Genomic DNA, 26959 nt, shown 5'->3' on the forward strand with positions numbered 1-26959 from the left:
CCTGCCTGCTGAGCATTCCTCACTCAGGCCAAGTGTCACGGCCTCTCTGGGGACACTCCCACCTCAGTGCGCTTATTTCTATTCTCCCTGTGTTATATCCAAACTGATTGCCTTTCTATGCTATCTGCTTTGCCCCAGTCCTCCAGTTTTATCAGCCAGTCCGAGACTCCATCACTTAAACATCGGTTCACCTTACAGGTTAACTCTTCAACTGAACCAACAAGCGCACCCGAGGGCAGCGTCTGCCATCGTCACCTCAATTTGGAATCCACCTACTCCACATCAAAGAGTCGTCCGCACAAGTGAAACGCCTAACAAACTTGGACTTCTCCCACTCTGATGACCTCTTCAACGTGAGAACTACATTTACTCCACGTTAGCCATCACTGTCACTGGGTGCTGCTCCACACCTAAGATCTCAAACTTCGTTCCTTGTCAGACCACAAGCTGCACCTCAGGCACTGGAAGTGCTCTTCCCTCTGTGGTCACACCACCCTGGGCTTCCCAGCCAACTTACCCTGCCAGGCTCAGACCTCTCCTCTGCTGCCTAGATCCGCTGCCAACCATTTAGTCACGTTCCCAGTGGCTCCGTGATTACCAGGCCCTGCTGGCCCATCACGTATGCTCTTCCCCTTGCCAACTCTGAACATCTGGCTGTTAGTTCTGTTTCTGGGCCTCAAACCTGGAAATTTGGACTGAATTTCCTTATGAGGATTCCCAAAAAGTTATTTCATCCCTGCACATCAAAGTGTTCCTGTGCTACGAGCCATCCTTTCCTTCCAAGTCATGCTCTCCTTCATCCCTTCCCATCCATGAAAGCACGGCTGGTCCAGTTCACCTGGATTTCCTGACTCCCTAGACCCCATCTGGTGTGCAGTCTGGACTCTCCCTTAACAGGTGCTCTTTCCGGTCACCCGGGACCTATTCACTGCCAAACCCAATGGGATCTGCCTCTGCTGCTCAGCTTCTTTGCATTACTTAAGGCACTGGAAGCCACTCCTCCTTTAAACTTTCTCCTCTTGGGCTTCCACTTCAGTAAATTGCCTCAGTCTTCCTCCTGTTTCTCTGACAGCTTGTTCCCATCTCATCCACTGGCTGTACTTTCCAGAGCTAAGCCTCAAATGTGATTAAACCACAACAGGCTGCCCACAAAGGACTTCCCCATGCCCTCAGGATGCTCATGTTCACTGCCACAGTGCTAACTTCTGAATTTTGACATGTTTTCACACTGTTGGCCATATTTCTGATATGCCTAGGTAATTTTACCTTGAGTAGGGGATTACAATAGATGTTCACTTATATGTTACAATCAGATTCCATGTTAGCTGATCCATCTTTTAAAAAGCAGTTAACATGCAAATCCATTAAAAAAACGTATATGCAAACACTTCAATTTAAAAATGCAGTCATAGTTTTATCCATGAATTCTTTTTTTTTTTTTTTTTTTTTTTTGACAGGCAGAGTGGACAGTGAGAGAAAGATCTTCCTTTTCCATTGGTTCACCCCACAATGGCCGCTGTGGCTGGCACGCCACAACCAGCGCACTGTGCTGATCCGAAGCCAGGAGCCAGGTGCTTCTCCTGGTCTCTCATGTGGGTGCAGGGCCATCCTCCACTGCACTCCCGGGCCACAGCAGAGAGCTGGACTGGAAGAGGAGCAACCGGGACAGAATCCGGCACCCCGAAGGGGACTAGACCTGGTGTGCCGGCGCTGCAGGCGGAGGATTAGCCTATTGAGCCACAGCGCCAGCCTATCCATGAATTCTTTGAGCATGGATCCACTGACTGAAAAGTCTTATATAAACCACCCACATGGTACTGGACAAAATTCTCACTCTATTTTTCAAAGCACAGCAGAAATTTGAGATGTGTGAAACAACAGAATCTTGCAGGATTTTTATTTTCCCCCAAAGCTTTTCTAATCCATAACCATACCTTTCACAACATTTTAAAAAGCTGTTTACTTACACTGTCTTCCAAAACAGTCAACTTTGCTTTCTTGCAAATAGTCCTCCTTACCACTGATGTTTCGTCATTTTACCTAATATTTAATTAAGCTGAATATTACAACAACTAGCATAAATGATTCAGGAGCCAACAGAACTCACTGGGTTAGCATCCAACACAACTAGTGGCCACGAGTATTTGGATGTACCAGCCAATAGTCTACCAGACACATGCATTCCAGATATTTTATAGAGAAAAAGGAGAATGACGGTTAGTTTGGTGATGCCCTCAGGTGAAGATAAAAGAGTGAGTATACACAGCGAGGCTGAGTTACGTCAGCAATCTGTGGTACGAATACTATCCAACCCTGATGCCCTTGCTGCCTATCCATCTGATTGGCACAATATTTCTAGACTTATACTTAAAAAATCTTAAGAGTGATTTTAAGTTTCATACATGGAATGACAACTGTTTTTAAAAGCTAGAGTAGAAAAATGATTAGTAATCCCTGAACAACAGACGCATCTACTCATGTCCAACTTCCCACGTCTTACAGGACTGCGAGAAGCTGATTTACTCTGTGCTGACAATAATGGAATTACTTCCCCACTGAAAATACAACATTAGGATTATCTCGCTCCTATCCTCCCTTTTATCTTGTCTAAGAGTAAAGTGACTGTCACTACAAAGTTTAAAGAAATGTAATATTTGGGGAACACAGAAAATCTTCCTTTTGCCAACACTGAAACAAGTAGTCTTTAACAATACTGTAGAGATTTGCCATAGGTAGGCAAAAGTGAAAGGTGAATTTAACTCATTAACTTCAATGGTGCACCTCAAGGGAGAATTCAGAAGTCAGACATGAGATAGATCAGTGTCATCAACTTTGACAATTACTAATTTTGTGTTTTGGTCCCTAAGGAGCCTCTAAGTACAATTACAAGTTAAATAAAGCTGATGGAAGAAAGAGCACCTTTTGTTTTCCTACCACTAGAAAAAAAAAAGGTAAATCAAAGACAATATTCTAAAAGAAATCATTACATTAAAATGATTTTTAAAACTCTTTTCACCAACACTTTGGAAGAGCAGCTGAATTTCCATTTTTCTTGTTACAGGCTTTTGAACTATTACCAAATTTTGAAAAGAAAAAAATATTTAATGAATATTGATACTAAAAATGTAGATATGCTGCAATATTCAATTCAGGATTTGTTCAAATTTGAGAGCTTTAATTAGCCAGTGGGCGGACCTGACATTCTGTTAAATATTGTACATAATTAGGGATGTGTGTACAAATGAAATATTTCAGGCTAAGATGATTCTATCAGTAATATGCAACACTGTCTAACCTTTTGCAAACTGCTGGTCTCTTCTCTCCCCATGTACACTGTCACACTAAAAGAAAGAACACTTCGGCACCGAGATGCAAGTAATACTGACAGTTTACAGCATCTCTGTTCCTGTCTGTCTTCTAACATTAGCTTGACTGTTTTTCTCCATCCCTTAACCTTACATAAGAAAATGCTAAGTCAACCAAACGAAAGAATGAGAGGGAAAAGAACATTTTATGAGGATTTCATTGCTAGTCCATTAGAGTGTTAATTATTTAACCCTTATCCTCTCCCCTGGGGAGAGAAAACCAGCCCCAGAGAGGATATGGGCCATGCAGCAAATTCATGCCAGTTCCAGGGGAAAGTGGTCCCCTCCACTCCTGTACTGAGGCTATAGACTTGATCTGTGCCAACAGAAGGGACCTAAAAGACAGCCCCCTGACTAATGCAAATAAAGTTTGGTTCATAGATGGAAGCAGCTTTGTCAGACAGGACCTGCTTCTCAGGGTATGCAACAGTTACAGCATGGCACGTTACTGAAACGTGCTCTGCCCTCAGGAACTTTTGCTCAGCTAGCAGAACTGATTGCCTTAACCAGAGCTCTAGATCACACAAGGGATTTTTAAGGCATCTTCACTCTGCATGGAAACCTTAGTCTTCTGGTGAGGTAAGAAGAGCCAACCAGGCTCTATGGAAAACATCAAGTATAAAAGTGTGTACTTGGTAAAAAAGGTTTAAAAGGAAAGAGTGTTGTTGGTAAAAAGGGCTAAAAAGGAAAGAGCTTTTTAAATAAGGAAAGGACATGGTTTGTAAGAATGACTTTATCCTGATGGCTAGTTTACTCTAGACTGGAATGGAAATGGTGAAATGTTTAAAGTAAATTAAAGAGGGTGTGTAAAAGTCACAAAAGGTTATAAAAAAAAGAAGTGTTAAACATACTAACTACTGCTCCAGGGGGTATCTGTGCCATGCTCCAGGAAAAATGTTGTCTCTGAGTCAATCAGACTGGACAGGTACAAACCCAAAATTGTACTTTTCCTGGACAATTCCAAACAGCTCCAGGGCCAGGCCAAGCAGGGCTGGGATTTCTGGCCTGAAATCTGGTCATGGAAATCCTGACTATTTCCTCTCCTTGGCCCAATAACGTCTGTAATCTTGCTGCTTCTCTTTGGACTGTGTGTTTTTAATGCCCTTGTTCCTTTTGTCTCTAACAGACTAAAGGCTGTCAAACTCCAAATGGTCGTCAGACAAGGCTTCCAGCCCATTCCATTGGACGACCTGAGCAGCCCTCTGGACTGAGCAGGACAGTCTCTCCAAGGCCACTGTCACACGCCATAAGACAGATAGCAAGAGGAAATACCCAAATCTCCCTCGACGCCCACATGCCAGCTTTGAAGAAGTTACAGAAGACGGAACTCCATCCATAATCCAAAAAAAAAAAAAAAAAAAAAAAAAAATTTGGGTATTCCTCTTGAGGGGGAAATGTTAGGTAGGAAGTCAGTTATGAGCTTATGTGTGTGTGACAGGCCTAAAGAGGAGACATCTATATGCATCTGCATCTCAAACACCCTGCTCCCTTCCTTTGTTTCAGACCTTCAAGAGAAGTTTTTCTATTTACATCCAAAAAGCCCTTTGTTCCAAGAGGAGCAGAGGTGGGGAAGCAAGACCCATCTCCTTAAAAACCCCCAGCCTCAACTGGACTCAGACAAATACTAATAATTTCTGTGTCCTAGTCTAAGAACAGAGAAATAATAGAGACAGGGGTTAAGGGTGATCCCTAAAATTTTAAGACTAAAATTGGTCAAAAACAAAAAGGGGGGAATGAAGGACTTCTGAAAATTTACCTGCTAAAAAACTAGGATCTTAGGGAACTCTAGTAAAACATTTCCTGGAAATTGGGTCGAAACCATAAGTCAAGGGCAGGCAGCTGCGGTTTGCGATAATGGCGCCAGATAAAGGCATGGGAAGCACCCAACCGCCCCTATCTGTGGGTCCCGGCAGACAGCAAAAGTATGCAAGGTATTTTCTGCATGCCCCCACCCCATTGTCTTGTTGAAACCCTGTAACCACGCTTTTTTTCTGCTTCTGTATCCCCCGCCCTGCTTGCTTAAGAAACTGCCCGCACTACCCCCTTCCCTAGCCCCTTACCCAGTAACCATTAACATATCCAATGAAATTGTAACATGACTAGATATGCTAATGTTGTGGTTTTAAGCTTTAAATACCCTGTAAAACTGATGTTCGGGGGGCCGCTCTCTCTGCACTACACTAGAGGGTGCTGTTGAGACGGCCCATTTGCAAATGAAATAAACTTCCTCTTGCTATTGCAAAAAAAAAAAAAAAAAAAGAAAATGCCCATGAGCAGAGTCCCCAGCTGAGTAAGAACAAGGACAGCCATGACAATACAGGTCCTTTAAGTCTGCCTTCAGCAAACTGGCCAGGAGCCTCACCATGCACTACAGCTGCAGTGGGTCCACAGAAACCCAGCAGAACCAGTCCTCAATTACAGTCACAATCGGAATAAGCCTCTATGAATATCAGTCACTAGTTATAAAACATCCAAACCAATCAGACACAGAAACAATTCAACTATAAACAACATCCTGAAGAATCGTTAATCACTCAAGTAAATCTAAAGGTCAATGTTAGTTTATATGTGAAACATACAATCAATAACAATAAAACAAATCAGAAGTGATGTAATAAGTAATTCAAAGTCTTCCTGGCTATTAAAAGGAGTCTCGTTGAGAACAGTGATTTCCACTGCCTAACTGCTAATAAATAATTGAAGAACGGCAAACTGCAAGGCCTGGAGCTACTGGAAAGTCTGCGGTTTTCTATGTGTCACCAGTGTTTTTCTCCATGACCACTAAGGGTCAGCATGACCCAGGATTATTCCTGGTGCCCCTCCTTCAAAAGTTGGCTGCGATTAAAAAGCATATGGGCACCGGGTTCTAGTCCCGGTTACTCCTCTTCCAGTTCAGCTCTCTGCTGTGGCCCAGGAAGGCAGTGGAGGATGGCCCTGGTGCTGGGCCCCTGTACCTGCATGGGAGACCAGGAGGGGGCACCTGGCTCCTGGCTTCGGATCGGCACAGTGTGCCAGCCGTAGTGGCCATTTGGGGAGTGAACCAACAGAAGGAAGACCTTTCTCTCTGTCTCTCTCTCTCACTGTCTGCAACTCTACCTGTCAAATAAAAAAATAAATAAAAAAGCAATGTTGTGAGCCTTTAGAATCTCAGAATGTGATCTCCTCAGAGCCTCTACTTCTACAAATGGAGAAACCAAGCCTGGGAGGGTCAGAGGGAGCAGCAGGGGCCGGGCACCACCACAAAATCCTCTCAGGAGGTGTGGGGTTTACTGCAGGGGAGACTCTTCATCCTTCTCACCACCCCCTTTCCATGCAGCACCCACTCGGCACACAGAAACAGGAGTCTTCTAACACTGCAACTCCTAGCCACCTCAGCATCAGCATCGTGTCTCCCAAGGTGCTACCCACAATAGCCACTGGGCACAGGTGCTACAGTTAAAAGAGAACATCAAGACCATGTGTGATTCGGTGAAACCCACAAAACAGTACTGGGACTGTGTTCAGTTTCTGATATAAACTGCCTGATTTACAGAAAATGGAATGGGTTCTTTCATCATCATCAACAGAAAATATCTGACATTAATTAATTTGCAAGTGCTTTCAAGTGAAGAGTTAAACACAAATTACCTTTGAAGATTTCAAGTTCCTTCCTGTAGGAGAAAAAGAAAAAATGCAAATTTAAAATTGTCTTTTCCCAGTGGAAACTGATCTCACACAGTAATAAAATATGTTTACTTTAAATGCCCAGAGTGGTATTTCTGGGTGCTCACATGTCAATCACATTTTACTGAAATAACCAACACAGCAACTGTTTTCAGTTACTTGTTCATATGAATGGCTTAAAAAATTCTTCCCAAGTTTAAATTATTAAAATACTAAACTACATCTAAAACCACTATTTAATGACAGCAACAAATCATCTCGTGTATATAACTGGTTTATAAAAGCATCTAACAGAATTTTTCCTTCACTGAAAATATATCATAATAGATTTTGAAGATATTTAAGTAGAAATCATCCAGAACAGCTGTGGCCATTTCCCTTTCAACAGCAAAGGAGAGGGGAGAGCAGAGCTCAAAGAACGGAGCCAGCTCCTCCTGAAGCCAAAGGACCCCGCCTCCAGGACTCCACTGGCCAGTGGACTTGTCACTGTCAATTAAGGATGTGGAAATGCAAAGATTCCTGGGGAAATGTACAACAGGGGAAAACAGATGAATGATCATAAAACAAACATTTTGTGACAAAGAAGCCAAAGCAGGTTGTTTTCTGGTTCTCCCACAGACTTGCATGATAATTTTCTTCTCTAGTAGCAGCAGTAATAAAATGGGACTTTGAACAGGTGAATTTCTTTAGTGGAAGTTATCTCACTCAAAACAGGATCCATGCGTCTTTTATTTGTTCTCTACGTTTTACTAAAAATCGAGAGATGTTATAAATTCTCCAATCTGTATTCCACACTCTTCATTACAATACCCACCATGTCCCAAAATAGCTAACTACAATTGACAGCTGGTAGGAGGGGGCTGGCAAGTCGCCCGCTCAAAGGCCAAGCAGAAACCGTGCCTGCAACAGCCGAAGGGAAGGCTCCTGCATCAGATGGCCACCCCACCCTTCCTCCTTCCTAAAAATACCGACTCTCGTAGCAACTCCCCAGCACCAACCAGTTCACACCTATGAAAAAATGAAATTCTCCATTCCATCTTTGGAAAACACGCAGTGGTTTTCCTTCTGCCATTAGTCAACTTCATTCTTAAAAGCTTAGTTAGGAACAAGTCAAACATGACAGAAACCTTTCTACTCCAGTCCTGGGATGAAAGCCACATCACCCAGTACACAGGCAGCATGCATCGTGAGGGTCCTGAAGACAGCCTCAGTTTACCCCTTACGCCCTGGTTTCACTCAGCTCCTCCCTTGGAGGACAGTGGACAGAACACTCAGTTCAGTGTTGTAAGGGAGAATTTGTTTCCATCACTACATTCCTTAGTTTTTCATTTCCTCCTCCTCCTCCTTTCTTTTAATATCGGGGCCAGCACTGTGGGTTCATGGGTCAAGCCACTGCCTCTGATGCTGGCATCCCACATGGTTGCCGGTTCACATCCCAGCTGCTCTACTTCTTCTTGTTTCTTTCTTTTTTTTATGATTTTATTTATTTATTTGAGAGACAGTTATAGACAGAGAGAAAGAGAGACACAGAGAGAGAGGTCTTCCATCCACTGGTTCACTCCCCAGATGGCCGCAAAGGCCAGAAATGGGCTGATCCGAAGCCAGGAAATCAGGAGCTTCTTCTGAGTCTCTCAAGCAGGTGCAGGGGCCCAAGCACGTGGGCCATCTTCCACTACTTTCCCAGGCCATAAGCAGAGAGCTGGATCAGAAGAGGAGCATCCCCAGAAGGGCTGCCAGCACCGCAGGCAGAGGCTTAGCCCACTGCACCATGGTGCAGGCCCCTCATGTCCTTCTTTCAGAATGTAACCCTGGCACAATTTTTGTTTTCTTTTTTTGAAAGATTTCTTTCTTTCTTTGAAAGGCAGAGTTGTGGCCAGATGGCTACAATGGCCAGCACTGGGCCAGGCTGAGGCAGGAGCTTCTTCCAGGTCTCCCATGGGGTGACAGCAACCCAAGCACTTGGGCCATTTTCCACTGCTTTTCCTGGGCAATTAGCAGGGAGCTGGACCAGACATGAAGCAGCCAGCCCTGGAACCAGTGCCTATATGGGATGTTGCTACACCACAGTATTGGCCTCTCTGAAAAAAATTTCTAAAAGGCACTCCTGTTTTAAAAAGCTGAAACAGAGTAGTAATGTCACCACACTGGTCTTCCTCAAATGCCAACAGCCATGAACAAAGGACTCAGCGTCCGTTACCCTAATGGGGAGCTGCTCCAGTGAGGAGAGCAGCTAGGAGCAGTCAGTCTGTTCCCCACTCCTCCTCTGGCTGCCCTCTCACATCGCTGGAGGACATGACTGAGAAAGAGGACAGGCCAGGCAGAGAGCTTCTCTGGGCATCCTCTGGTCACATGACACCACGGCCCAGCAACTCCATCACCGGCAGCAAACTTGCCAGGGAACATTCCCAAGCCCGGTTCCTAAGGAAGAAGACTAGCTGAGGCAGCAGGGGTGGGGACAACTTGTTTAAAGTAAATGCGTATCAGGACACTCTGGCAGGGCTGACGAAGTGAGCTGCAGAACTGAAAGCCTGGACAGCTCACAACTGTTAGGGTGCCCCCCCCCCCCCGCCAAGTGCTGGGGGTAATAAGCCCCCAGGAAGACGTAAGAGAAGGGACGAAGGAACCTGAGGGCCTGGAGACCAAAGATGCAGGCTGTTAGGAAGCACAGCCTCGAAGAGCAGTTCTTCAGCAAGCATTTGTCCTGCAGTCAGAACAGCAGGACAGCTACTCAGATGCAAAGGCGGAGGGAAGCCTGGCTCTCACTTTCAGCAGAGCAGAGGGAATACAGGCAGGGCGTACATCGGAAACTCCAAACGGGGTTTGGAGAAGGGCTGATTAGTGCCGGGTTGAAACAACGCAGGCCATGAAGAGGAGGGTTCAGTGTGAAACATGCCACAAAGAAGATTCACAGCCAGTGGTACCTGACTGAGGAGGAAGGAGACAAGTGTACAGGGGTGACCTGGGTCGCCAGGAAGGAGGTGAGCTCACTAACAGAAAACTCAGAGAGGAACTGACTGTGGAGGGCTGAAAGTGAGTTCAGGTTGGGACTTGCCTAAAAAAATAAAAATCCGGGACCTGACACACCAGACTCCTATCCCTTTGGCTACACAGGGAGTCAGTGCCCACAGAATGCCATGCCCTCATTCTTGTCAAACAATTTACGGGAGGCCAGTGATTTGCACTGAGCTCCTGCACTCAGCCCAAACCAAGATGGAGTCGCTTGTGCTAAATGCCGCATGGTTGAGCTGAAACTGTAGGGAAGCAGACAGATCCCAAACAGACCAGTTTCTCCTGAACAGGAGATTCCAGTCTACCTGAGTCAGCATAAGGAAGTCCCCTCTGCCTTACTCCTTATAGAAGAATCTGAAACCCCAGCTGTTTCTAACACACTGTTTCCTTGCTCCCTTCTCATACTTTCTGTTCTGTTACTGTCCACAGGGAGCTTCCACGCCCTGCTGTAGAACAGAGCTGCCCTAGTTCAGGAATCACAAACCAAACGCAATCAGACCTACAACTGCATGTGCTGTCACCTTGTCTTCTAAGTCTGGAGAGCGACGAAGGGCCCTGACGGAGGCTGCTGAGGGTCCCGCGGCCTCTGAGGAACACGCGCAGGGGATCTCTGTATTCTTCACAGGCAGCCATGAGAAACCCTCTCGGGTCTGAAGCTCTGCTCCTCAGCACCGAGCTCCCTGATCTCCATAGCTTTGGGGGTTCCCAGGGCGAGTCTGTGCTGTGAGAAGGTGCACGACCTTGAGGTACCACGGCTCACTCTGTGGGCAGAGAGGGCAGGTGGCCCTGGGGTTTGTGCTGGCTGAGCCCCTGACAAGAGCTGAAGTTTTAAACGCAGCTGACAGCACTTGTGGAGGGCGATATTATTGCAGGGGCTGTGAACGGATTTTGGAATTTACAGGGATTCAAGTTTTTCCACTTCATTTCTTTTCTTCTTATGAACTTGGTCAAGAGGCAAAGCCCCAGGGTGACTAGTGGGCGGGGCTGGGCACTTTAGAATTATCTTAGGACTAGTGGAGCACCTGCCTCCAAGAGGACAAGCTGGTCGCAGACTGGGCTGGGGACATTAGGCTGCCCACCAGGGTCAAGAAAACACCTGTGAAAGATGGAACGCTGGGAGCACCATGCCACTCAGCTCTGCACTGCTTCCCTGGGAGGCTTTTGTCTCCTCTGGGAGAGACTCAACCTTCAACCCAAACATGAGGTCCTTAGTTCCTGAGGACAGCTGTTCTCTGCCTCTGAGACACCTGCCCTCTTCATGTGTAAGAATTACAGTCCCGAAACTGCAGATACTTGTAAAAGAAGCAAAAACTCCAGAGAAGACGATTAAGAATTACGACGGCCATTATGTGGGTCCATCTACTTGAATCTCAAGCCTTCCCAGTTAAGGAAAGAGAATGGGATTCTAATTTTCTCTGTCATTCAAGCAGACAACAGGATTCTAATATAGCTCTTTAAAAAATGATTCACTGGGAAAAGCTAGACACAGATACACCCAGACCAAGGGGGAAAACCAAACACGACCACCACTGCTCTCCTCTATCCTACTTTGAATATTCAGTCTACTGTCTGAGTGGACTCTCTTTTCCGAAAAGGACAGCTAAAACAGTTTCCTTATAAAACTCTGAAAATTCAGGAGATAATCCCCAAGTGACTTAGAGTCCTGGACACAAACGTAGCTTGGGGTAGTAAAGAATTCCCTAAACCTAAGGAAGAACTTGAATTTCCTAAAGAACTCACGGTCTAACTGGGACTATGACCTTAGGATACCTGACCTCTGCAGACTCTCACACACCTTGGCGGAGCCTGGGGAGGCCAAAACAGATGAAACAGGCTAACATTATTCTCCTGAGAATGCTATCACAGTCGTACAAGCTGCACCTGGTCTACTTATGGGCCAGGCAGAGCCTGAAAAGTCACAAGTGTCCATTTGCAAGCCACTCTAAAGCGTGCCCACTCACACTGACTGGTCTGTCATCTGGACGTGCAGGCAGATGAGAAAAGATGAGTCTGTTACAGATTTTAAAATTCGCCTGGAAGGCATTCTGGCCTTCCACCAAGTTGATGATGCACCCCAGGCAACCCTAACTGCCCTCTTTGTAAAGGGACCCTTTCCCAAAAAGACAGGGGATAGGATGGGTGGCTACAGTAATTACAGCACGACGTTTCAAGGGGAACTCAGAACAAAAAACAAAGGCTTCCAAATTAATGTCTTTTAATTACGTCAACTCTATGGCACCCAACAACACAGAAGGGCCTTTGGGCCTGCCCCAGGTGCTTCTCCAAGAAGGACCCCTAAAGCAATAATTTAACCTACACAAGTGACCCCAGGGCCTTCCTGGAAAATAATTTTTTTTGCCATATACCAGTCTAAATGGAAAGACTTGATATTGTTTGTCTACAATGGAGATTTGGCTCTAGAATTTGCTGACCACTCGAGATGTCTCCTATGCACTTATAGTCCATCCTAGACCCAAAGAAGACAGTTCACAAAATGCCCCTGACTTAACCAGGAATCTGAGGCCTTATGGGTCACACTCAATACCCACAATGGAAGAATAAAGTGTGCAGAGCCCATTAAAATTCCAATAGACCTCACTGAGCCTCTTCCCAAATTCCCTCAATACCCATTAAGGCTCTAGGCCATACAAGGTTTGGCATTAATAGAAGACTTAATTATTCCATGAGCTAACTCCAATTCTACCTTTATAAAAACCTAATGGATAAAGATGGCAGCTTGTTCAGGATCTAAGATCCGCTAACAAGAGTTACTCCCAATTTTCCAGTGGTTCCAAACCCTAAAACTCTTCTGTCACAAGTTCCCCCGGTTTCCAAATGATTCACAGGGTTGAAACTTTGTTCATTCTTCTTTAGCATTCAGGTTGAGTCTGCTCATGGACAGATCAAGACCTGTTGCTTTCACCTATAACAACCAACAATACACCTGATGCTATCTGGACGTTCATGCCTCAGGGGTCCACTGAAGCCCCTCCTACTCTTTCAAGTGTTCCACGATGATTGGAGAATGCTCTACGTTCCTAGAGCATGGACTCTCCTGTAACACGTGGAGGCCACTTACCCGCAGGGGAGGCACCGCAGCTTGACGCCTTCCATTTATAACAGCAGTTAGCAGAAAAGAGAAATAAGGTCTCCCCAGACACGATAGTAATCAAGACACTGATCATTCATTAGGACATGATCTGAGTGTTGTAGGTATATAGTTCTTTCCTAATAGAGCTAAATCTATCCAAGAATTCTCTAAATCCACAACTAAGAAGCAACTTAGTTGGTTCTCAGGTTGTGTTGGCTATTGCTGTTTATGGGTCCCTCATTTTCTCTCCACTTGATGAACTCAATTAGAAGTCAGTCCCTGCACCCCTTCCTTGGGGAGAAAAACATGAGACAGCCTTTGGAGAATCAAGGGGGCACTGCAAACCCTCCCCCACCCCAGCCTCGGAATGGCCCAATTACTAAAAATCTTTTATCCTATTTATAATAAAAGGAATAACAACACGTTGGGAATGCTCTCACAGGAACATGATAAGCATTGGCCCACAGCTTATTATATACAGCATTCAATGAGATTTGTATCCAGATAGCCTTAAGACTGTAGCTGCAGTAGCAAAACTGAATTTTAATTTGAATGGCAGTTACAGACAGTGAAGGAAGGAGGGGGAGGGGGGGAGGGAGGGAGGGAGGAAGGGAAAGAGGGGAAGGGGGGAGGGGGAGAGAGACAGAGACAGAGACAGAGAGAGAGAGAGAGAGAGAGAGAGATCTTCAATCTCCTGGTTTCCCTCCCCAAATGGCCATAACATCTGTAGTGGGCTGGGCCAAACTCCATGTGGGTCTACGACATAGGTGACGCCATCTTCTGCCACTTTCCCAAGTGTATTAGCAGGGAGTTGGATCAGGCCTTGAACTGCACCCATATGGGATACCAGTATCACAGGCAGTGGCTTTATCTGTGGTACCACAACACTGGCCCCTGCAAAACTGACTGACGCTCCTGTAGCTCTGATCTCAGGTAATGACATTTATCTCTACATACTGCATGAAGTACAAGTCTTCTCCATCCTGACTTTACCCAGTCTTCCTGCGAGATTAACTTTTCATGAAACCCTTTTGCTCTTGTCTCCTAACCTCACTGTAAAGCTCTGACGTTCTCCATACTATTACTCTATGGCCGTTATCTGGAGCAGGTGAGCCTCCAAGTTAGTCTATCCTTCACAAAGTCTGATTTGATTCTTTTTGTGCATGAGTCTTGTGCTGGAGTTCAGACAGAAGTTTTTGCACTGGACATGCTGTCACCTCCAGCTGTGGTTTGAATGTGGTTTGTCCCCTTAGAATCTCACAGGGAAATGTCCTGCTACTGTAGCCCTGTCGGGAGCTGAGGGCTTTAAGAGGTGATCAGGTGAATAAGAGGGATGACTGCCTTTCTTAAGGAACTGCATTAATTCGCACTGTAGTAGGGAAATGAGTTCTCACTCTGGAGGGACTGGCTCTGTCATGCAAAAGCAGGCTGCTACACAGAGAGGCCACCCTTCGTGTCAGCCTCACCTGCAGGAGGCCACGTACTCCTTCTGACTTCAGCCATGTGGTGAAGCGGCACAAGGCCCTCACCAGATGTGCTGCCCGATCTTGAACTACCCAGCTTCCAGAACCTGGAGCCAAAATAATCTCTTTAGAAATCACCCAGTCTTCTCAAGTATTCTGTTACAGTAACAGAAAACTGATGACGACACCACCCACTAAGAGTTCACGGACAGCAGCCAAGTCTGCTCAGTAGGCACAACTTTCTGCTCCCACCTATGCCAGAATTGTATCTGAAACCAGTCTGTCAGCATTTACACTGACAGCTGCTGTGCCTTTGGACTGCTTTGCAAAGGTTTCTTCAGCTCTGCAGGCAGGCCCACTCAAAATGGCCCACAAGCTGACGAACTCCTGCTGCTGCCTAGAGAGACCACAGTGATAAAGACAGAGGATCACACTAAGAGAATTGAGCCTGATTATCAGGGGAATGCTCTAGCTTTCATGCCCCCCTCTCCTTCCCCCCAAAAAAGTGGCTATATGACAGGTAGTTCAAAATGGCTTACTTCTTAGGTTTTCACTAACGTCAATTTCTGGTCATCAAAAGTAGAAATAAAGCAAACAACTCTGTACTTGTCACCTTTGCTAAGTGCTGCTAAGAGATATGGAACATACATTTTTGTTAAGGAAAAAAGAAAGTAATTTTTGTCATGAAGCAGAATCACTTATTGCCCCAAAAGGAGAAAAAGGAAGAGTACAGGATAAAAATTAAATAGGTAAGAAAGCTTTAAATTTCTGAAAGGAATTGTACAGGATCTTATGAGAGAAATTTTTTAAGTGATCAACTTGGCTATGCTTGAGGTGAACTCTTCAGATGTTTTGTTAAAAATTGACAGCATTATTACCAAAAATACCTAGTACAAAAGTAGAAGTTGATCCTTTCTGTGAAATAATAACAGAAAATTTCCCCATTTTGGAGGAAGAAAGGGGAATCTAAGTACAGGAAGCATATAAAACTCATAATAGGCATGACCAGAAGAGATCTTCACCACGACACATTGTAGTCAAACTTCCCACAGTAAAACATCACAAAAAGATCCTAAAATGTGCAAGAGAGAAATGCCAACTTACTTTCAGATGAACTCCAATTAGACTCACAGCAGACTCATCAGAAACTCTATTGGCTAGGAGAGAATGGCAAGATATATTCCAAGTCTTAAGAGGAAAAAACTGTCAACCCAAAATACTGTACCCCACAAAGCCCTCATTTATGAATGAAGGTGAAATAAAGACCTTCCATAATAAACAGAAATTGAAAGAATTTGTCACCACTAGTCCAGCCTTACAAAAAGATGTTTAAGGACATGCTACACAGAAACACAGAAAGATAACCATCGTTATGAAAAATGAGAAGGCAGAAAATCCCCCAGTAAAAGCTCAAAAGAAATCCAAAGTAAACAATAGGAATATTTATGGAAAAATGGAAGGGCCAAGCTGTTACTTATCAATAGTCACCTTGAAGGTAAATGGCCTCAACTCTCCAGTTAAAAGATACAGACTGCCTGAATGGATGAAGAAACAAGACTCATCTACTTGCTGCTTAAAAGAAACACATCTCAACAACAAAGATACACGCAGAGTGAAAGTGAAAGGATGGAAAAGGCCAATGTCACGGCTCACTAGGCTATTCCTCCGCCTGCAGCACCGGCACTCCAGGTTCTACTTCCGGTTGCTTCTCTTCCAGTCCAGCTCTCTGCTGTGGCCCAGGAATGTAATGGAGGATGGCCCAAGTCCTTGGGCCCTGCACCTGCATGGGAGACCAGGAAGAATCTCCTGGCTCCTGGTTTTGGATCGGCGCAGTGCGCCAGCCGTAGCAGCCATTTGGGGGGTGAACCAACGGAAGGAAGACCTTTCTCTCTGTCTCTCTCTCTCACTGTCTAACTCTGCCTGTCAAAAAAAAAAAAAAAAAAAAAAAAAAAAGGATGGAAAAGATATTCCATGCTAACAGAAACCATAAAAGAGCTGGTGTAGCCATCCTAATAACAGACAAAATAGACTTTAATACAAAAACTGTTAAAAGAGACAAAGAAGGGCACTATGTAATGCTTAAGGGATCAATACACCAGGAAGGTGTGACTATTATAAATGTATATGCACCAAATTACACGGTGTGTGGTAGAATGACACTGCAACATTGTTGAGAAATCAACTGCAACAATGGTGCCTGGCTATTTAAAAGAAATGTTAATGGATACAAAGGGAGACATAGACTCCAATAAAATAGTAACAGAGGACTTCAAAACTCCACTTTCGGCCGGCACCGTGGCTCAACAGGCTAATCCTCTGCCTTGCGGCGCCGGCACACCGGGTTCTAGTCCCGGTCGGGGCACCGATCCTGTCCCGGTTGCCCCTCTTCCAGGCCAGCTCTCTGCTGTGGCCAGGGAGTGCAGTGGAGGATGGCCCAAGTGTTTGGGCTCTGCACCCCATGGGAGACCAGGATAAGCACCTGGCTCCTGCCATCGGAACAGCGCGGTGCGCTGGCCGCAGCGTGCTACCGCGGCGGCCATTGGAGGGTGAACCAACGGCAAAGGAAGACCTTTCTCTCTGTCTCTCTCTCTCACTGTCCACTCTGCCTGTAAAAAAAAAAAAAAAAACAAAAAAAAAAAAAACAAACACTCCACTTTCAGCAATGGACAGATCAACCAGACAGAAAAACAGCAAGGAAACAAGAGAGTTAATTGACACTAAAGACCAAATGGACCTAACAGATATCTACAGAACTTTGCATCCTATAGTAGCAGAACGCATTCTTCTCACCAATGCATGGAACTTTTTCTAAGATAGACCATGAAACAAGTCTCAGCAAACTTAAAAAAATCAAAATCATAACATGCATCTTCTCTGACCACAATGGAATAAAGCTGGAGACCGACAACTCAGGAATCTCTAAATCAAAGGCAAATCCATGGAGACTGAACAACATGCTCCTGAATGAACAGTGGGTCATAGAAGAAATAAAAAGAAATAAAAAAATTTCTGGAAACAAATGAATACATCATATCAAAATATATGGGATACAGCAAAAGCAGTGTTAAGAAGTATGTTTATAGCAATCAATGCCTACATCAAGAAATTGGAAAGATACCAAATAAGCTATCAATGCATCTCAAGGACCTAGGAAAAAAACAACAAAGCAAGCCCAAAATTAGTAGGAGGAAAGAAATAATTAAAATTAGGGAAGAAATGAACAAAATTGAAACAAAAAAATACAAAAAATCATTGAAATGAAGAGCTGGTTTAAAAAAAAATAAACACAATTGATATACCAACTAGCCCCCCCCCCAAAAAAAAAAAAAAAAACCCAGATGGAGAAGACTTGAATCAATAAAACTAGAGATCAAATGTAATTAGTGTAGTAGGCCATACAGCAGACTCATGAAATGACAAATGCCCTAAACAGCACACTGACCTCAAAATCAGCCCTTAAAGGATTTGGATCTGGCTAAAAATCCCATGAGAGCATTTCAGGCATGGAAAGCAAAGACACTATGGAAAAAAATGGCCTACATGAAAGAGCTCTGTGAGTGAGATTCCAGTGGAAAGAAGGAGCCATCAAAGGAAGAGGTATCATTCTCTGAAGGGAGGAGAGAACTTCCACTTTGATTATGGCCCTGTCTAAATAATGGTGGAGTTTGTGGACTCAAGAGGCTTCCAAAGCCTTGGCAGCTCAAGACAAGAGCCTCAGCTGATCACTGACATCATAAGCGTGTCAATTGTTAAATCAATAAGAGGAGTCACTGTTTCCCATGTAGGACCTCTGTCCTTAATGAGTTGTACTATTAGAATTAATGGTAAAACTAGTCTTCAAATAGTACTTTAAACTTTGTCTGTGTTGGTGCAAACTGTTGAAATCTTTACTTAGTATAGAGTTGATGTTCTGTATATAAAGATAATTAAAAACGAATCTTAATGAAGAATGAGATGGGCAAGGGAGTAGTAGGTGGGAAGGTTTGGGTGTGGGAGGGTGGGTATGAAGGGAAGAACCGCTATAATCCAAAAGCTGTACCTATGAAATTTATATTTATTAAATAAAAGCTTCCTAAAAAATGTAACAATAGATACCACAGAAATAAAAAGAACCATCAGAAATTACTAGAAAGAGCTGTATACCAACAAATTGGGAAGCCTAGAAGAAATGGATAGATTCCTGGACTCATACAACCTACCTAAATTGAGCTTTGAAGACATAGAAAACCTAAACAGGCCCATAACCAAGACAGAAACTGAATCAGTAATAAATATCCTCTCAACAAAGAAAAGCCCAGCACTGGACAGCTTCACTGCTGAATTCTACCAGACATTTAAAGAAGAACTAACTCCAATTCTTCTCAAGCTATACAAAACAATTAAAAGGGAGGGAATTCTGCCAACTCCTTTTATGAAGCCTGCTTAATTCCTAAGCCAGAAAAGGATACACAAAGAAGAGAAATATAGACCAATATCCCTGATGAACATAGAAGCAAAAAATCCTCAACAAAATATTAGCTAATCGAATCCAACAACATATCAGAAAGATCATTCATCTTTACCAAATGGGATTTATACCTAGTATGCAGGGATTGGTTCAACATTCGCAAATCAATAAATGTGATACATCACATCAACAAACTGAAAAAAAAATATGGCTATCTCAATAGATGCAGAGAAAACATTTGATAAAATATAACATCCTTTCACGATGAAAATCTAAAGCAAATTGGGTACAGAGGAATATTCCTCAACACAATAAGACAATTTATCACAAACCCACAGCCAGCATCCTATTGAATGGGGAAAAGTTGGCAGCATTCCCATTAAGATCCAGAACCAGACAAGGAGGCCTACTCTCACCACTGCTATTTAATATAGTCCTGGAAGTTTTAGCCAGAGCCATTGAGCAAGAAAAAGAAATCAAAGGGATACAAATCAGAAAGAAGGAAATCAAACTATCTCTATTTGTAGATGAAATGATCCTATACATAGAAGATCCAAAAGAGTGAGAGACTACTGGAATTCATAAAATGGTTTGGTAAAGTGGCATGATATAAAATCAACATGGAAAAATCAATAGCCTTTGTATACATAGATAATTTCATGGCTGAAAAAGAACTTTTAAGATCAGTTCCATGCACAAGAGCTCCAAAAAGAATCAAATACCTTAGAATAAATTTAACTAAGGATGTCAAAGATCTCTAAAATGAAAATTACAAAACATTAAAGAAATAGAAGACATTTAAAAATGGAAAAATATTCCAAGTTCATGGATTAGAGGAATCAACATCATCAAAATGTCCATACTACCAAAAGCAATTTACAGATTCAAAATAATCCCAATCAAAATACCAATGACATTCTTTACAGATCTAGAAGAAATGGTGCTCAAATTTATATGGAAACACAAAAGAGACCCCAAACAGAAAAGCAATCTTATGCAAGAAAAACAAAGCTGGAGGCATCACAATATCTGATTTCAAGACATACTACAGGGTGTTGGAAAAACTGGATTTCCACATGAAAATACACCCTTACCTTACTCCTCACACCAAAATTTACTCAAACTGGATCAAAGACCTAAATCTATGACGTGATGCCATCAAATCATTAGAGAACATTGTGGAAACTCTGTAGAATGTTGCCATACACAAAGACTTCTTGGAAAGACCCCAGAAGCACAAGTAATCAAAGCCAATATGGACAAATGGGATTGCATCAAGTGAGAAGCTCCTGCACTGCAAAAGAAACACTCAGCAAAGTGACAAGGCAACCAGCAGAATGGAAGAAAATATTTGCAAACCAGACAACTGATAAAGGGTTAACATGCGGAATCCACAAAGAGCTCAAAAAATTCAACAACAACAAAACAAACAATCCAGTTAAGAAATGACCAAAGGGCCGGCGCCATGGCTCAACAGGCTAATCCTCCACCTAGCGGCGCCAGCACACCGGGTTCTAGTCAGGGTCGGGGCACCGGATTCTGTCCTGGTTGCCCCTCTCCCAGGCCAGCTCTCTGCTATGGCCCAGGAGTGCAGTGGAGGATGGCCCAAGTGCTTGGCCCTGCACCCCATGGGAGACCAGGAGAAGCACCTGGCTCCTGCCTTCGGATCAGCACAGTGCGCCGGCCGCGGCGGCCATTAGAGGGTGAACCAATGGCAAAAGACCTTTCTCTCTGTCTCTCTCTCTCTCTCACTGTCCACTCTGCCTGACAAAATAAAATAAATAAATAAATAAATAAATAAATAAAAAGAAATGACCAAAGGACTTCAACAGGCATTTTTTCAAGAGAGGAAATTCAAATGGCCAACAGACCTTTGAGAAAATTCTCAGGAACCATCAGGGAAATACAAATCAAAACCATGGTAAGGTTTCACCTCACTCCAGTTAGAATGGTTGTCATACAGCAATCAAGAAACAACAAATGCTGGCAAGGACGTGAGGAAAAAGATAACCTGGTCCACTATTGGTGGGAATGCAAACTGGTATAGCCACTGTGGAGAACAGTATGGAGATACCTCAGAAATCTTTGAATATAGACCTACCATATGGTCCAGTCATCCCATTCCTGGGAATTTACCCAAACCACAAGAAATCAGCATATGAAAGAGTTATCTGTACCCCCATGTTCACTGCAGCACAATTTATGGAATCATACTCATAGGCTAAGATATGGAATCAACTCAGATGTGTATCAACTGTTGACTAGATAAATAAATTATGGTATATATGCACTACGGAGGACTACTCAGCTGTAAAAAAAAAAAAATTCTGTCTTTTGCAACAAGATGGATGCAACTGGAAACCTTTATACTTGGTGAAATAAGCCAGTCCCAAAAAGACAAACATCATATGTTTTCCCTGATTCGAGGTAACTAACAGAGTATCTGAAATGTAATGTAGATATTTTGAGAGTTGATGATTGTTTATAGCCCTTGTTTCTTCTGTTGAGAAACAGTACTTTGTTTTGCTTTGTTTTCTCCTCTTCATACTATTTGTTGAACTCTTTTACTTAGACTAGGGTTAACTATACAGTCATTAAGTATAATGAAAAGAAATCTTTGTAAAAATTACAAGTGGAATGAGAGAAGGAGGGGGAGGAAGAGTTGGTGCACAGGTGGGAGGGATGGTAAGGGGGGAAGTGCCACTATATTCCTAAATCTGTATACATGAAATATATGAAACTTGTATAACTTAAATAATTAAAAAAAAAACCACAAGATTTTCTTGGAATATTTGATCTTCTCTTAATAGGAAGTAATGAAAGGGTCTTTTGTTTGTTTACCTTTTACACAACTGATCTAGGAAACAAAGATTTTGTTTTCAACAATATAATATTTTGTGCTTTGTGCTTTACTTAAGAAAACTGAATCTTGTCCATATCAAAAGAGGTATGTTTTTCAGGACAACTATGTCACTTTCTGAAGTTTTTTAATGATCATTCCGGTTACACAAATGACTATTATTTCACAGTGACCAGTGATGCTACACAGCTTTGAATGCCATCCAATATGACTTACTTCCTAATTACACTTCCTGTCTTAATGTCTTATTTGAACTCCTGTTTCCTCTGCAAACAACTGCCTTTCTGATGGCTTTACTCAGAAGTGGCACAGGCTTCTCAAACATCTGCAAACCCAAAGCTGCTCCTCCTCCAGTCTTCCTCATCTCAATTAATGTCATTACCCAGTTCCCTGGGTTTTGGCTCATTCACCTCCCTCATTTTCCCTATAAATCCCCCAATCCTATCTTAAAACATGTTATCCTTAATTCACCCATTTCTCTCCACCATCATTGCCATCAATATCATATAAATACCCATCTTTTTGTATTGAATATAATCTTTGTTGAATCCAATCATTGATTAAACAAATGTACTTTAGACGTTAGGAATTTAAAATGGCATGTTCCATAATCTCAAGGAATGTTAGTGAGAAAGAGAGGTAAAACAACAACTAGAAATCAGCGTCCCAGATCAGCATTCTGGAAGTGACATGCGGAGGATTCTCTAGAATTAAAGAGAGCAACTCACACGTTTTGGCTTGGTAGGAAAGGCTTCCTGGTGAAGCAGGGATAAAACTGAGTTTTGAAGAGAAATATAATCGACAATGATGATGATGACACTTCACTGAGAACAGAGCAGATATTTTACTCTTGACCATTATGACACACACACAGTTAACCAAATGAAAGAGCGCAGAAGCAGGAGTTTTCAATTCTGGTCACTACCATCAAACCAGTAGAATCAACAACTGAGGGACGCGACAGCTTTCCAATTCACCTTTCCCGCGAAGACTTCCTTGACACCCAATCAGTGACTTCTCCACTCTCTAAACTCCCACAGCACCATCCTCTGTTGGTGTAACAACCTCAAGCACACCCTGTGATGCAGTTACATCGTACAGGCACTGCTTCTGGGATTACACATGGGGCTCCGTAAGGGCAGAGGCGCCTCTAGCCCGTCCCCAGCACATAGCAGCACAGGATCAGACCCAACAGCACTCAGCACATCAAGATGACCAACTGAGAACACCCAGATCTTCAAAAGAACTGCAGAGTATCTCACTTAAGCAGTCTGCTCACATATCTCAGTTGATAACTTGTTTGTTACTTGCATTTTCAAAAATCTGACTCTTATTTTTCATAGCTGAGTAGTGTTTTCAGAGTTCAAATAAGTAGAAAGAATTGAAATGCCTTCTTTTAGATATTACCATATTTTAAAATTTATTTAATTCAGCAAAAGCTTTTACAAAATACAGCATGACAAAACCTGAAACTGTTAAACACTCAGAAAATAACACTGGATTCAAAAGCTAATAACATTTCCAAAGGGTGAAACTGCCATTTAATCATTTTCTCCACAGGGGCTGAGTTATGAGGACAGACTAAAAATAAAAGGGAGCATCGTATTAATAAATGAGTCTAGGGAAGATTACAAAAAATATATTAAATCTGTGTATGTGTAGAAATCCCTTACATTGGACTCACAGATGCAAACTTAATAGATTATAGCCTTGGATAAATGTCTCTGTAAACACCATCATCTCTCAGATAGAAGCACACTTTACATACAAACTGCTTCCCTAGCACAAATAACTGATAAAAAAAAAAAAGATAACACCAAATTCCACATTCAAAATGACTAACATTTTCATTCCCATTTGAAAATGCTTAGGGTGAGATCTTTTTAAACAACAATCAAAAATACTTTTCTTAAAGAACACACTGGAACAGTGTCCCTTTGTCCCAGCTGAGGGATAAGAATCTATCTACTATGACTACTTACTCATAGGAAAGAGCTCACAAGTCCTCTCCCAAAAAAAGGATCACCTATTTGCTCCTTACACCAAGCCAAGACTGTTCTTTCCCAGCATTCTACAATCACATGGCACCAACTGAAAATGTGTACCCTTCTGGGCTTGGTGGGTTTGTAGTTGACATAGTGGAAGTTGGACTGGTGATAGGTGGGAGGGGAGATTGCCTCTTTCCTACTTGAAGTATCAAGACTGTATCTTAGGGGGCTAGTGCTATGGCACAGCAGGTTAAGCCACTGTCTGCAGTGCTGACATCCCATATGGCCAATTCAAGTCCTGGCTGCTCCACTTCCGATCCAGCTCACTGCTAATGGCCTGGGAAAGCAGTGGAAGATAGCCCAAGTGCCTGGGCCTCTGCACCCACATGGGGACTAGGAAGAAGGTCCTGGCTCTGGACTGGCCCAGCTCCAGCTGTTGCGGCCACTTGGGGAGTGAACCAGCAGATGGAAGATCTCTGTCTCTCCCTAATTTTCAAATAAATAAATAAATCTTTTTTAAAAATGTATCTTAGAAGTCCTTGTTGTCATTTATTCCTTACATGAGCTACTCAAAGAACATTTTCAACAATATCCCTAAAATAAAAATTTTTTAAAGACTTATTTATTTTATTTGAAAGGTAGAGTTAGCAAGGGGTGGGGGGAAGTTTACTCCCCAAATGCCTGCAACAGAAGCCAGTAGTCAGAAATTTCTTCTGGGTCTCCCACATGGGGGCAGGGGCCCAAGCACTTGAGCCATCTTCTGCTGCTTTCCCAGGTGCATTAGCAGGGAATTAGATTGAAAGTCGAGCAGCTGGGATTTGAACCAGCACCCATATGGGATGCTGCCACTGCAGATGGTGGCTTAACCTGCTGCACCACAGTGGGTCTTCTGTTTTGTTATGTTTTTCTTTTTAAAAAGGATTTATTTATTTGAAAGGCAGAGTTATGGGGAGAGACTGACAGACACAGAGATGTTCTATCCATTAGTTTACTCTCTAAATAGCCACAATAGCTGGAGCTCGGCCAGGCTGAAGCCAGGAGCCTGGAACTCCAAACAAGTCTCCTATGTGGCCCAAGTACTTGATACATCTTCCAATGCTTCTCCCAGGCACATTAGCAGGGAGCTGGATCAAAAGGAGAACAGCTGGGACTCGAATTGGCATTCATGTGTGATGCCAGCATCACAGGTGGTAACTTAACCTGCTATGCCACAATGCTGGACCCCAAACAAAACCACTTGAAAAGCAGCTAATTCTTTTAAAAAACCACACTAAATATTTATCATGCCACTAATACAGCATTAATCTTCTGTAGTTATCTATTTTGGCAAACACAGCTGAGAAAGTGATAGATGACAGGATCCTATTATCCCAGCATTTAAAGTAGAAAATAATCTGAGGGATATGAAAACAAAGAGATCTCGGAATTTTAAAAAAGATAGTTCAAATAAAGGTCAGGGAATGACGGGCTAGTTGGTGACAAAACTATGTGGTATGGATCACAGTCCATCCAATCTTGCAAAAGAAGTCACTTTCTTAAGTTGTTTTTTTTTTTTTTTTTAAGATTTATTTATTTATTTGAAAGGCAGAATTACAGAGAGGCAGAGGCAGAAAAAGAGAAAGAGGTCTTCCATTTGCTGATACGCTCCCCAGGTGGCCGCAATGGCTGGAGCCGTGGCGATCCAAAGCCAGGAGCCAGGAGCTTCTTCCAGTTCTCCCATGCGGATGCAGGGGCCTAAACTTGGCCTGTCTTCTACTGCTTTCCCAGAAATAGCAGAGAGCTGGATCAGAAGTGGAACAGCCAGGACTTGAACCAGCACCCATATGGAATGCCAGCACTGCAGGCTGCAGCTTTACCCGCTACGTCACAGCACTCACCCCCTTAAGCCTGTCTTAATGGAAATCTTTCTCACTTGCAACATTATACCTAGGAAGTGTGAGAGGGTATATAAGTTTCACACTGCTACAATCAAAGTTCTGAGGCAGGATAACTTTATAAAGAAATGAGACTTAGCTCATAATTTTGGAGGCTGAGAGCACAAAGCACATGGCATAGGCTTTGGTGAGGGCTCCATGGTGGATGACAGAATATGTGTGGGAGGAAGAGATCACATCTCCAAACAGGAAGCCAGAGACAGATCAGGTTAACTTCAGGCTTTTATAACCACCAGTTGGGGAGAACTACTTTAATCCCTCCCAAGGGCACAACCCCACCTCTTATATAGGGTTTGTACCACATCTCAATAACAGTACCCTGGGGACCAAGCTTCTAACAAAGGAATCTCTTGGAGTCAAAGCAACACCCAAACCATATCAGGGAGGTTTGAGAAAAGTAGGATAAGGAAGGATGAGATAGAAGAAGCAACATTTATTAAGTTCCTACTGTATACCACACATTATACACAGCACTTCACACACTATATCCTATAACCCAGTTTCCCAGCTGCAGGTAACATCAATCTCAATACATGGAGAGAATGACAATCAGACCAGCAATGAAACCCAGGGCTGTGAATCTGAGTATGTGCAATCTTTAGCATCCATAGTGTAGTCCAAGAGCCAAATCTGGTCTGCCTGAGTAAAAACGTGGCTTACCTGAGATACCTCAGCCCTACCAGAAAGTTACTAACTAAACCACTGAGTCTACTGGATACCAGAGTCGAGACAGGAAATGCAGAACTAACTCAACATTTTTGGGCAATATCTGGATTTATCCAGCTCTGTAAAAGAACATTCTTCTTAGGAAATTGCTGAAAATGAAGTTGGAAGCCATGATCACTGATGTAAACATCAAGTAAAAAATCTCAACATGACCTTTATGATTTTCAAAAGCAAGTCTTCAAAACACTTATTCTCACTGATGTGCTGAAAGGTTTTCAGCAGGAAGCCCATGGCAAATAACTGGGTAAAAAAATGTATTATAAAATTATCTAAAGGTTTATATGACTTATTATTTAATTCAAATTTTTGATTAAAAAAAAAAAAAAGACAGTTCCTATCACTCACTATCACCATTTCTCAGCACTCTAAGAGCCAGGCTTGATGACCTGAAATTGTTTCCTAATTGACATGGT

At 43.0% G+C, this 26959-nt stretch overlaps 1 protein-coding gene across 2 annotated transcripts in view; it reads right to left on the reverse strand.

The window, feature by feature from the left end:
- Nucleotides 1-26959, reverse strand: part of DTNBP1 (dystrobrevin binding protein 1) — a 147568-nt gene that overhangs the window by 59249 nt on the left and 61360 nt on the right. For both annotated transcript variants that reach the window (XM_062187339.1, XM_062187340.1), the window contains one exon: nucleotides 6993-7015. In XM_062187339.1, coding sequence (XP_062043323.1) covers nucleotides 6993-7015 — 23 coding nt within the window. The remainder of the gene's footprint in view (nucleotides 1-6992; nucleotides 7016-26959) is intronic.

The sequence above is a fragment of the Lepus europaeus genome, chromosome 3, assembly GCF_033115175.1.
Source record: "Lepus europaeus isolate LE1 chromosome 3, mLepTim1.pri, whole genome shotgun sequence".
Classification (NCBI taxonomy): Eukaryota; Metazoa; Chordata; class Mammalia; order Lagomorpha; family Leporidae; genus Lepus; species Lepus europaeus.